The sequence below is a fragment of the Gymnodraco acuticeps genome, unplaced genomic scaffold, assembly GCF_902827175.1.
Source record: "Gymnodraco acuticeps unplaced genomic scaffold, fGymAcu1.1, whole genome shotgun sequence".
NCBI classification, from domain to species: domain Eukaryota; kingdom Metazoa; phylum Chordata; class Actinopteri; order Perciformes; family Bathydraconidae; genus Gymnodraco; species Gymnodraco acuticeps.
The window spans coordinates 515,831-528,402 of NW_022989820.1; the positions used below are offsets into that span (position 1 = coordinate 515,831).

A 12,572-nucleotide genomic window follows, 5' to 3' on the forward strand; every position below is an offset into this window, starting at 1 on the left:
TCAGATTTCTGTGTGTGAGTGAGGGAGAGAGAAAGAGGCACTCCTTTTGCAGAGAGAGAGAGAGAGAGAGAGAGAGAGAGAGAGAGAGAGAGGAGAGAGAGAGAGAGAGAGAGAGAGAGAGAGAGAGAGAGAGAGAGAGAGAGAGGAGAGAGAGAGAGAGAAAGAGAGAGTAGTCCAGAAAGCTGTGGAGCATTGAAAGAAGAAAGAGGACTCGCTGCTGCTACATTTCCACAACTCTACAACCAAAAAAACGAAGTGAATACTTGAAAAAGTTAGAAAAAGCGGCCATGGACGGGATAACATTTGGACGCACGTCGCTCCTGTGCACCTTGCTGCTGTGGGCATTGCAAGGTAAGTCTCTTTGATACTCTAAGATACCTTTTTATTTATTTTTAATGTTTTAATCATAGTCCCGTTTTTGGAACTTTTCAACGCTGTCGATCCGGTGCAGGTTAGTTTTTCATGGCTGCAGATTTTTTTACTTTCTTCTCCCGGCAGTTCCGCTACTTCCAGGACGAACCTGTCCGTACAAGCCGCAGTGACTACCACACTGTGTAGTTCATTTTTGTTTAATATTTCTGGCTGATGTTCAGCAACCTGTTACCGGCTGCTCAGATAAACCAAAACACGCCGACAGCAGGTGGAAAACCGGATTTATCCCGAAATCCCATGCAGCGAGCCAGCCTATTTGTTTCAACAGTAGCAAACTGAACTCAAAAACAGCCTACTCGGCATTATTTGTCAAGTTGCATGCTCCTATTTACGTGTTATACGAAGCCTTAATGTAATCTAGTTTATACCATAGTTTATACGGGATGTTTTAAGGGTTAGTGTCTCTTTGTAGTTGTGCGCTAAATCTCAGCTCCGCACTTGAGTGCACTTCTTAAGCAGGGCTGCACACCGCTGCCAATCGGGGACCAAACAGCAGGCCACCTCTGTGCTGCCTGCAGCCACAATAAATCACATTGAAATTTCACAATAAATCACATGGTGGAAAACCTTTGCCAAGATAAAGTGTGGATTTAAGGAAAAATCTACCAAAAATAAGCCTCCAATATGTTTTTGGACGCATATCTATGTACTTCCCCAGCAGTAAGAGATGTTGGGCTTTTGTTTTGAAGCCTGTCTCGGTCTCATCCTATGTCTGGCTGCTGGGTGCAGTTCCCAGCTCTTTGATGTCTGATCTGCTGGATTTGCGTCTCTTTTTGCTGGCAGCGCGCCTCACCCTCTGCACCCCTGGGTTCTGTCAGTACTAAGCCAATTTAAATCCAACTTACCTTATATGATCTTTGACAAAGGAAAGTTTTTGATATCTGACCAAAACCAAGTATATATCCATTTTAGGAGTTGCTGTGGTGCTCTACAAGTTTGTTACTGACCTTGTTTTACACTTGCCATGGAGACCTATCCCCATAATCTCCCTCCATCTGTCCCAGAAGGATTCACATCACTGCTATAGGAAGATTATGACTTTACTGTACTTTATAGTGTTCCAAAACCTATTTTAGTGTCACCCTAGTTTTCAAGATATATATTGTCCTCATAAAATGCACAATAGATTACTTGTTTTATGTCTTTATTTTTGTTTTTCATGTGTTCACTTATAAATATATGTCACTGTCTTGATACTATGTGGTTGTGTGTGTGTGTGTGTGTGTGTGTGTGTGTGTGTGTGTGTGTGTGTGTGTGTGTGTGTGTGTGTGTGTGTGTGTGTGTGTGGGTGTGTGTTTGTCACGATCCAATTTGCTCTAATGCTTTGTGGGCATTTTGTGAAAGTTATTACTTATTCCTTGCCTGTGCAGCAGCCGGTGGGTTTGAAGCAGGATGAGCTGAAGGGCGGGGCTGGGCGACTCCCCTCCCTTCTCCTTTTCCCTCCCTCACTGTACTCACTGCATCTCTATTTCGCATTGATTTTGCAGCTCTTCAGAGCAAAGCAATTACTTTTGATTTCATAAAAACATAGTCTTCTATCAGCATTCACCTCCACATTTACCTGGTTTAGCTTTTCTTCCAACTTTCCTCTTTACACCACCCTTTTTCACGACTCTGACCTCAGACGGCTGTTTGTCTGTCTTTCATGTGGCCTTTAAGTGCTTATGCTTACCCCTTGTAGATCAAACATCCCTCTGTACAACTGAGGTGCATTGATTTAAAGGCTCAGCTCCGGGTGAAGTCTCTGGGATGGAAATTCATTATTATACTTTAGTTGTGTTCTTCTGAGAGTTTCCCAAATCCTCTCCCTCTTTTTGAAGCATAGTTTTCACTAATAATAGCAGCTCTTGTTGGGTCCCACCGGGATTCTGTCACACAGACCCACATTCTTACAATTACTGGTCACACACTGGCAAGTATGTCAGTTCTCAGCAGAGCAGTGCACAACAAATAACCGCGGGACGTGTTATACCCAGATGTGTGTCGCCGTCTGTGTGACGACATATTTCTGAGCATGTGTGCCTGTTTTTATGTATAGTAGTGACACATGGATATAAGCTGGATGACAGAAAGAGGCGCCCCAAGGTGCTCGGCATGCCTGTGCCCCGGATCACCGCTGACACTTTGACCCTCTCACCCAGACATGTGGGTAAATGGCTCCTCTTCTACGCTCCAGAGATGCCATTCCCTTTTCCATCGCATCGCAGCCATCAACAGTCAAAACAGGCTGAAATATAGCTTCATTTTAGGTGTCTTAAGTATGTGCAAGCATAGTCGCTTAAATTGGAACCACTATTTCTAAGCGGATGTTTACGAAAAATACATTCCAACACTCTGAAGGTAGTGATAAGGTTACATAAAGTAGGTCACTTCTCACTAATGCTACCATTGCTAAACTTCTTCTAATTTAGATGTCTTTTTTTTTTTGCTTAGGGGGATAAAAAGATCAAAGTGACGTTAAGGTAAAGAGACAAAAGGAGAGTCAAATGTCGGAAGAGTTTAAGCTAAACTGTTGAGACTCCAAAGTGATCAGGAACCGGTGGAAATAATCGTAGTGACAAGCACCAGCTGAGTTCAAGGTGTTTAAGTTTAACACGCAGCGTCAGCCTCTTTGTCTATCATCTCTTTAATACCCACAGTCATTTCCTCACTTTTAATTTCTGTCCCCCCTGCCAGCACACCATCAAAAGTACACCCCCTGGAGACGAGTAATTATTATGGAATTAGGCCAGAAAAAGATCCGTTTAGCCATGAGGGGTGGGGTACTCTTTTATTACTGTCTTGGGGCGCTTGATTTGGGTCTTCTGCAAGCATACACATGTGCATTGCATAAATGCCAACGTTTTAAAAAGCATGGTATATTCACTCATCAGGAATTGTTCAAGTGCAAAACCACAAATTGGAACATGAGTACTGTTACCTGTAAGCACACCACCACACAACACTATTAACCTTAGCTCGTATATGAGACAGAGTGATGGTGGCTGCTTTAGGTGAACAAGTCCATGTTTGCCTCCTTGTCATTTAGACCTCTGAGGGAATTGTCTTGGAATGGTGGGGCTGTAATTATTGGCGTGAATCATTCCCCTTGGGGTGCTTGTGAAACGGTGTGGCAGTGATGGAGTGAAGCACTGAGACGGAATGAGTGGCATTCCTCTGGACACGTTGGAGCACGCTCTGAAATGGGTTTGTTTGTTTGTCATCACTTCAAATTCTATAGAATAGGGCTTCCTTTCTTGCTTAAAACCTCCTCTCACCACAAGTCCCTGGCAGTAATCCTCATACAAACAAGTGGTCACAATGCAGCATGCATCGCATCATCGAGCGGCAGCGTTAAATGTCCAAAGCTGGAGTCTGTTTACAGCCAGGGTGCATTCTTGTGGTTTGACTGGCTTTCACTCAACCCGAACAACCAGCGGGGCACCAGTTAAACATTAGTCAGTTAAAATAAAAGGGCATGCTGTGCTTTGCTTGTGTCATGAAGTCCATTAGGGGAAGGGGATTTGAGCCCACCAGCCTTTCACATACTCACGAGTTGTTATTATCTGCAGTGAATTACCAATTCAAGTCAATTACAGCAGTGTCATACACACTGATGTTGGCTGGTGAGCTGGGCAATTAGCATCTGGGCATCAGCAGATGGGAGGCTGCATGCACATGGTTAATGCTGGTTTGAAGCTAGTTAGCAAGTATGATGTGGTTCACAGGGGAGATGGAAAAGTTGATCCATCCTCATATCCCCACAAGAGCTTCAAAGGAGCTGAGCCAAAGCTGTGATTACGCACACTTCCACAGTACTCCCACAAAAACAAATGCTTTATTTCTCCAGATTAGCTTTGTCTATGTTCCCATCTTTGTCTGTCTGCCTCAGTCTGTCTCTTTTTAACTCCACCTCTTCTCTTTACAAAGAAACTTTAGAGTGGTTCTCCACACAAGCAGGTGTGTTTGTGTGTGTGTTTGCTCGCTGTGATTTACCGTGTTGTCTTCGCCTGTGTTGACCGCTGTGCCTTTGTGCGTGGTTCCCGGTTAATAACCCCGCATAGCATCAGGAAGATTGCCCGCTGTGTTTTAATGGGAGTGGGCTCTGTTTGCTTTCACGTCCATCCCCTAGAGACGTGCCTCAGCAGATTGATGAGCACTTTTGTTGATTTTAAAATAAGAATGACTGTACTCCCCCACTTTGCATGTTCACTGTTTCTCACTTTCCAGAAAACACATTCCAGTGTGGTCTCCACCTCCACCACGTTCTGTGTTTTAATTTAAAGTGTCATTGTTGTGAAGAAAAAACATTACATCCACATTGCCATGATTATTAAGAAGAAGGGGGAACATAAGCTGGCTAAAAGTTGTTTTGGTTTCATTTGTTGCTGTGATGCTGCTGTCTTGTCATTACTGGGTGTTTTAGGGAAGGAAGGAAGGAAGCAGAGAGGAAGGGACGGACAAAGAGAGATCAAGGGATGATTAAAGCCGACTGTTTTGGAACCAATGTGCAGTCTTGATGTTTTCTCGAGGGAGGGAGATGATGGTGATGGGTAATTTTATATACAGCCTTGAAAAGAGGCTACACGTCTCTGTACGTGTGTCCTTGTCTCTGTGGGGGGGTTATTTTATGGTAGTGGTGGTGGTGGTGGTGGGGGAAGCGATTCAGAGCTGGAGCAAAATTGAAAATTCACAAAGCTCTTTTCGGGAGACGAGGTTAAGTGCTGCCAATCCATTTAGCAGGAGAGTGCTGTGGCAAGATGTGCACAAAAACAAAATGTGTTGTAGGAATACACAAAGCAGGAGGATTGATCAAGATTTCTTTTTTAGCCATGTGCTGTACGCATCCGCCATAAAACAGGAAGTAAATACTACCTACATGTTTTTGTCTGCCACAGAAAATGGCATTTATAATACTCCCCTTGTGTCCAGCTGTTTTGATCAATCCGGTAGCACGTAAGGGGGGATAAAGGGAACACAAGCGATGCAGGCGGAGATAGCAGCGGTGAGGATCAGACAGGCGGAGTACGTCAGGATTGAGGGATACCAATTAGGAATGGGGAATGTCGTGGAAAAGCCTGGATCTGTGGCCAAGGAGATCATTTCCCTGGCAGTCGAGAATAAATCCTAACCCCTGCGCCCCTCCAAACCTAAACCCTCCATCTGACTGTTGGCTGGCAGAGCGTCCTCTGGGAGCTACGCAAGCTGTTGCTTTTTAGACATCAACAGTTGCCTCAGCAGCAGTTGTTGAATGCACCCCTTCGAAGAACCCCCCCCCCCCTCATTCACACACTTGGGTTCAATTTCCACCTCATGTCTTCTGGCTTGGCCTGGTGTGGGGAGAGAGGAGAGTAAAACATTAACATTTCTGCTAACGCGCCCCAAATATGTCTTGTTTGTGCCTGCAGATTTTTGAGTAATTATTAGACATGCTTCTTTAAAATAACTGCATTAGTTGAATCCTACTTAGGCACTATTTCTAGCCTAAGGACAGATATTTGAATCTGCCTTTGAGCCAGTAATTCTGGCTTTCTAAGGAGTGGTTTCAGAAATATGACTGGAGCCTCAAGGGATTCTTTTACTCCCTTATCTATATCGCATGATGATAACCAGGAGATGAGGGTGACTTAAAGTTCACCAGGCTACAGTTTTGTGTTTACATGTGTTCATGTGTGTGAGCAAATTTGCTCAAAGCACCAACACAAAGGTAGGCCCAAAACCAGTGCCATTAGTCTCTTTCAAACCACTTTTCACGTCCAATCTTTCGTTTCCATCTGTCAGTGAACATTCCAGCGCCCCCATGACTTTAATCTAGTTAATGGTTAAGCAGCGGTGGTTAACGTCCCCTGTGAGGCTGGTCACTGTTTGACAATGAGATCTTATTGCTTTAACTGGGCCGGGGGGACCTGGGAGACAGGAGTGGGAACATTAATCCTCCATGCGGGGAAGGAAGAGGAGGAGCAGAGGGTGGAGGAGGGGAATGTTTTGTGTTTGTGTGTGAGGTGGTATTTGCATTACAGCACCCTCTTATACTTTGGAAATTCACCATGACCTCATGTCTGAAAAAGGGGGTTCCCCACGTTACCTGAGAGAGAGGCCAGAGTGCCATCACTGAACAGATCAAGTGTCAGTTTTCAAAGTTGCCAACTCGCCTAAGGACACACCTCGTCTTTGTTTTATTGAGGTTTCGCTTACCCGCACGCCTCCGAAACAGCACAAAAGTTCCTCCTCTCAGCCTCTGTGAACTTGACATTGCAAGAGAAAAGAAGAGGAGTAAAGTTACCGTGCTCTGACTGCTAATGTTCTCCTCAAGTCACATTCTGTTCTTGACTTTAGTTTGAGTCTTTTTTTCCTTCATTAGTTACATTTCTCCATGGAATTCACTCGTGTGTGTCTCTCTCTACCACACCCTACTTTATGCCCGACTCTGTAACTCTTTTATCACAGTTTGTTCTTCTTCTCTACATCTCTCACACTCTCTCCTCTCACTTGTCTCACCCTCCATCCGTCATCTGTCTGTCATCCCTGCACGGGGCCGGCATACAAAATACATGCATCCTCGTGTAGGGCTGCTCGATTATGGCAAAAATCATAATCTCGATTATTTGGGTCAATAATTGTAATTGCGATTATTAAATGCGATTATTCATTGACTTTGAAAACATCCATTTATTGGAGAAAAATGTGAACAGTATGTTTTTAACAGTTGATTACCCTGAACTTTAAGTATAATTCAACTGAAAAAAAAACAAAAACAAAATGAGTAGGCCTAATAATAATAAAAAAATAATCGTTTTATTTCGATTACGTTGTTTTCGTAATCGTTGCAAGCCATAATCGTAATCGCGATTAAAATACGATTAATTGAGCAGCCCTATCCTCGTGACCATGTGTTGTGTAATCATCACAATAGCCTGAACAGAAGGAGCCAGGGTGTCTCAAATCCCTGGTGATTCTTAACAGAAGGCGAAGGAACTCTTTTTCTTTTTGAGTGACACTTCAGTTAATGACAATAACAACGCCAGAGATACAGTCACTTCCCACTGATATAGCAATATTTATAAAGTTGCATCCCAAGTTTATTTTTGAAGATCCATTGAGGCAAGTGCATTTTGCAGATTTGATGCCATGAAAGCAGGAAGCTGGATTTCCTGTGTTGTTCATCAGTCGTCTCCATGTTCCGGAAACACAAAACAAGAGAGACTCCAGTTTCATAGCTTTATTTTGATACAGTCTGTTAGGAAAAAAGTACAAGATTGCTCCCGGTCCATATCCATATTTAATCCAAAATCAATGACTTTCAATTGGGTTATGACTCCATCAAGCTAAATGATTCACAATTACATGTCTGTGCAATCTGCAGAACAACAAACAAGATGGATAGTTATTGTGGGGATAATGTTAGACTTACAGAGTGACTAACTGATTTAGCCTCTTGTTATTAGGGGATAAAGTAATTATAACCCCAATGTTTTGCCTTGAGAGCATCTTGCATTCTGCCCTGGTGGGTATATTGCTGCAGCTAGGTGGAATTCAGTTAACAATTATTCGTACTGAATGATTATCAAGCAGAAAGGGTGACTAGGGTAGACATTCAGTTTTCTTCCTGGCAGCCGCATGTAGTGATGAGGGAGGCTGAGAGGTCTTGGACAGGCTGAGGACCTCCTTTGATCCCGTTCCCCACTCGCATCTCTCACTCACGCACGCACGCACGCACGCACGCACGCACGCACGCACGCACGCACGCACGCACGCACGCACGCACGCACGCACGCACGCACACACACACACACGCACACACACACACACGCACACACACACACACACACACACACACACACTCACTCACACTTCAAGATTGGTCTCCATGGAGAATGATGAAAGATGCACCGACTCCATGCGTCAATTAGCAGGAGTGTGTGCTGCACAATGTGTGTGTGTGCCTGTCCATTGAAAGCAGTGTGTGGGGTTGGTTAATGGAAGGGGGCAGAGAGGACACATGTTCAATAATAAGGCCTGACAAGGGGGGCAGGCCGGGGGAGGGAGGATGGGAGGATGATGGAGCACTCAGTGTGTCACTGCTTTTCATTATGTCTCCCTCCTGCTTACGGCTGGAAATCAATATCATTATATTAATTTGGAAAATGTACCACATTGAAATACATCTCATTATGGCCAGTGTCGTATAGAAGTTAATTTAGTTTGCTAAAAATATTTTGAATTAGCGCTGCAATTATTTTCGTCATCTGTTAATCTGCCTATTATCTTCTTTAAAACGATTGCTTGGTTTATAAAGTGTGAACATACTGAATATACTTCCTTAAGCCAAGTTATCATAGTTGTTTTTTGTCTGATAAAAAATCCAAAGACCCTAAAATATAAAATAAAAGTGATGCAAAACATAATGGACCACATGATAAATAGATGATATAAATTGTTGTTGATGATTTTCTGTTAACCGTTTGAATACTCATCTAATTGTTGCACCTACTGCATCATTTAAACAACATCGTATTTCTGATCACCCCAATATGATACCATTGGAAAATTAGTGACCTTTATAAGTGAAGTATCACTCGCTTTGGTGGTATACTTTACGGATATCCATGTATGAGTACTTATTTTTCATTGACCGGCCTCAAGTATAAGAGGCAGCACGAGAGCCAAGTGTATACCACTCAACTTTTTTAATGTCAAATCATAAAGTGGCTAATACATGCATTTTTCAGTGAGGTCTTTCTCTCTCTGCACCTGAACAAGGGTACATTGTTTGGACGTTCCTGCAGGCTGTCGGAATGCAGGTATTAATACTGGGCTGATTACCCACACAGCAGAGAGAGGGAGAAGGAGGAGGAGAAGGAAGGGAAAGGAAAGGAGATAGGAGGTGCAGAGTGAAGGGAGTGGAGGAGGGTTGAGGCGCAGTAAAAGGGAGAGTCCGACGAACGCTGGTACTCGTCGGTGTTCAAACCATGTGTGATTGTGAACACATGGCCCAATACATGTATGTACGTAAGTGTTCGAGTATGTCAACGTGTGTGCCTATCTACATACTTGTGGTAAGGGGTGGTTGGCTTTTTGAATGTGTGTCTGGAATGCTTACCCCATTAACTGAACTAACACTGCAGTGTGTGTGTGTTTGCGTGCGCATGTGCATGTGACAAATCAGAGTTTGCTGCGTGTGTGGGACAGGGCTTGGCTGTGTGTGTGGGCACCCGTCAATTGTAGAAGTCAACCCCAATGTGAACTGGAATCCGGACTTAACGAAGGTTATACATAGGTGTGTGTGTGTGTCTGTGTGTGTGAGACCAATCCCACATGGGTGGCGGTACCAGCTGGTGATGGGACGGTGGTGGAGTTGTAGTAAAGCCCACCACTAAACTTGGGGGGCCTCACTGTCACATGTCTAGTACCGCCTCTAGATAAAGGGCCTTTATTAAAGTGTCATTATTAGGGTTTAAGAAAGTTTTAATACTCTTGAGTATTGCAATATTACCTTATGTCAAACTGTAACAAATCTCAAAAACACCATTGGTTTTAAATGTATCATTTACTTGCAAAGATTTGGGCAATTTGATTTATTTTGTGTTTATACCCCTGAGTGTTGTAATCTCTCTACAGACATTTGACTTTTCCACTCCCACTAAAGTGAGACAATAAGATAAGTAGGGCCAGACTAAATAATTTTAACTCATGGTGGTTTGTTCTTTATACAATGACAGTTTAACAAAAATAACATTTAAAAGAATCGCACAACATTGCCCGATTTATCTCAATGCATAGCCTTAATCTTTAGGGTCAAATATGTTTCCAAGCTATCATTGTGAAGTCAATCTTTTACTTTCTGTATATTAATTTAACATTAGCTTCACTTTCCTTTTATTTCTCTAATATCTCTCCTCCTACTCTCTGCCTTAAATTGATGGTAGTCTCTCTCTGTTTGCATTGTGTCATATTGTGCCGCCATGGTGGCTGCCCCTGTTCTCCAGCTGGTGCTATATGATGCAGGCTGTCAGAGTTGGAGCCTGCTCTCCTTGGCAAGGGAGTTGTAAAGCCAGCCAAAAAAAGTCTTCCATCCAATGCCACTCCACCCTTTTCTATAGCCCCTCACCAACACACACTCCCCACCTCGCCCCATCTGTTTGTGTGTGTGTGTGTATCCGTTTGGCGCTTCTTTAGGGGGCAGTTGGTGCAACGGTTCAGGAGAGCATCAAATCCGGGCCCACCATCGGCATGACCGGGCTAACTAAGTCAAAGATCAGGATGCAACTGTGATCCCTTTGCTAATGCTAATTTTATAGGAAGGTGATGGAGAAATGCTAGGTGCAGCTTAAGGAGACGTGGACCTTATGGTTTCATTGGTAGCAGCCAAACAATGGCGTGCTTGTCTTCCTGTTGCTACCCACCTGTTCTCTCCTCCCGCGCTTTAGCTGTATCCAAACAGGACCTCATAGCCTTCACCCAACACCTCTCCTTCCCCCACCCACACCGTGCCTTTTTCCTAATCTTTTTCTTTTTCGTTCCCTTCTCCCATTGGGGAATGCTGACATTTTTAACAGACAAAATAAATAGTGGCAGTGACTATGAGAGAGAGAGGAGACAGCTGGACAGTCACGGACTTGGGATCATGTTGCATGTGTTCACTTACAACACCGTCTCTTTCTCTCGGTGGCCTCATTTCTTCCTTTTACTGTCTACTCGTCCTTCCCTGTCTTTTGACACTTTCACCTCCTGCCACTTCCTCTTATGTAATTGGTTTCTATTTTCACTACTGCTATTACTACTGCCACTCAGAATTCTGTCTTTCCCTCATTCGATTTCTTACACTGCCTGTCTCCCCCTCTCTGCTGTTTTAGTTTTTCTTGTTTGTGTCAATCTGTTCCCACTCCTCTATGTGGTCAGAGCCCCTGCAGTGGATTATCAGACAGTTGACTCACAGAGGGCAGCCAAAGCCTCCAGTACAAACACGAGACAATATCCAAATGATTGGCTGGTTGGCTGTGGACCGTGGAAACAAGCCTCCATATCTGCCTGAGCCAGGCTCGGTCCACAGGTCTGCCCATAAAGCACATTAGCCAGTAACACTGACACACTGCAGTGCTTCTGTTTATTTGCAGCAGCTGCTTTGGATGTAGTACAATCCAAAATGGAACGATTCATCAGATAAATACAGAAGCTGCTATCGGTTGTTTTCACATACGGTTATTATGCGTGTGGGTGGGAAGAGGAGTTTGAAGTGCAGGCATATGATATTGGTAGCTGGTGAGGGCATGTTCAGCCATCAGTTCAGGAAGTTTTGTTTTGCTAAAGTTTTGAATCCTAACTTCTGTATTTGACAGAAAAAGAAATACTGGAGCTCAGTTGAAATGGCTTTGCTTTATTGCAAATGAGATGGTTGTATCTGTTATATTAAAAGCTTGCTTAGTGCACGTTTTGTTGCGACCATATGTGGCCACTTATTTGCAAAATGTTATGAATGGAGCAACCAGTTGGTGTGACAGAGGGTGCTGAGCATCTGGGTTGCAGGATACTAAATGTAAGTAATGCCTTTTTAATCTGGGGAACACATTTCCCCCCATCCACGGGGTCTTCCTATCCCATCTGCCTTTGCTTGTGCACGGCTGAAACTTAAGCTGGAGTGTTACCTCCGAATGTTACCTCAATGTGTCTCTGCTGCCTGTGCTTCACAGCTCATTACCGAGATATACACAGAACTCTTTCCTCAAGAGATGGAGAGTTAAAGTCATGGAAAATTCTGGAGCAGTGTCGATGATAGACAGCTTCCCGTCTTCTCTCCATCAACTTACTTCTCTTCCACATTCCTCAACTCACACTTCTTCAGTCCTTCTCACCTCACTCCTGTATTTGACAGCCAACCCCCCTCCCCCCTCCTCCTCGTTCCCGTCCTTTTTCCATTATTCTCTCACTCAAACCTTTCCTGCCAGATACCTGTGAGGACACGCTTTCGCCTGTCTCTGCAAACCCCTCTCAAACACCCCTCTTCACCATAAATGTCAAAACTCGCCCAAGGGGCCCCCAACCCAACTGCAGAATGTGTGTAATTGTAACCCAGGCATTACAAGAGCAAGCTGTTCTCCAATGACATTTAGTGACATACAGACTCAGTGGACAGTCTTCTAGAAAAACTCACATTGGTGACTCAC

At 43.9% G+C, this 12,572-nt stretch overlaps 1 protein-coding gene across 3 annotated transcripts in view; it reads left to right on the forward strand.

The window, feature by feature from the left end:
* The first annotated feature begins 84 nt into the window (after nucleotides 1-84).
* The window catches only part of bcam (basal cell adhesion molecule (Lutheran blood group)), a 54,490-nt gene continuing 42,002 nt past the window's right edge, over nucleotides 85-12,572 (forward strand). For all 3 annotated transcript variants that reach the window (XM_034233407.1, XM_034233416.1, XM_034233426.1), the window contains exon 1: nucleotides 85-351. In XM_034233407.1, coding sequence (XP_034089298.1) covers nucleotides 288-351 — 64 coding nt within the window. In that variant the 5' untranslated portion in view covers nucleotides 85-287. The remainder of the gene's footprint in view (nucleotides 352-12,572) is intronic.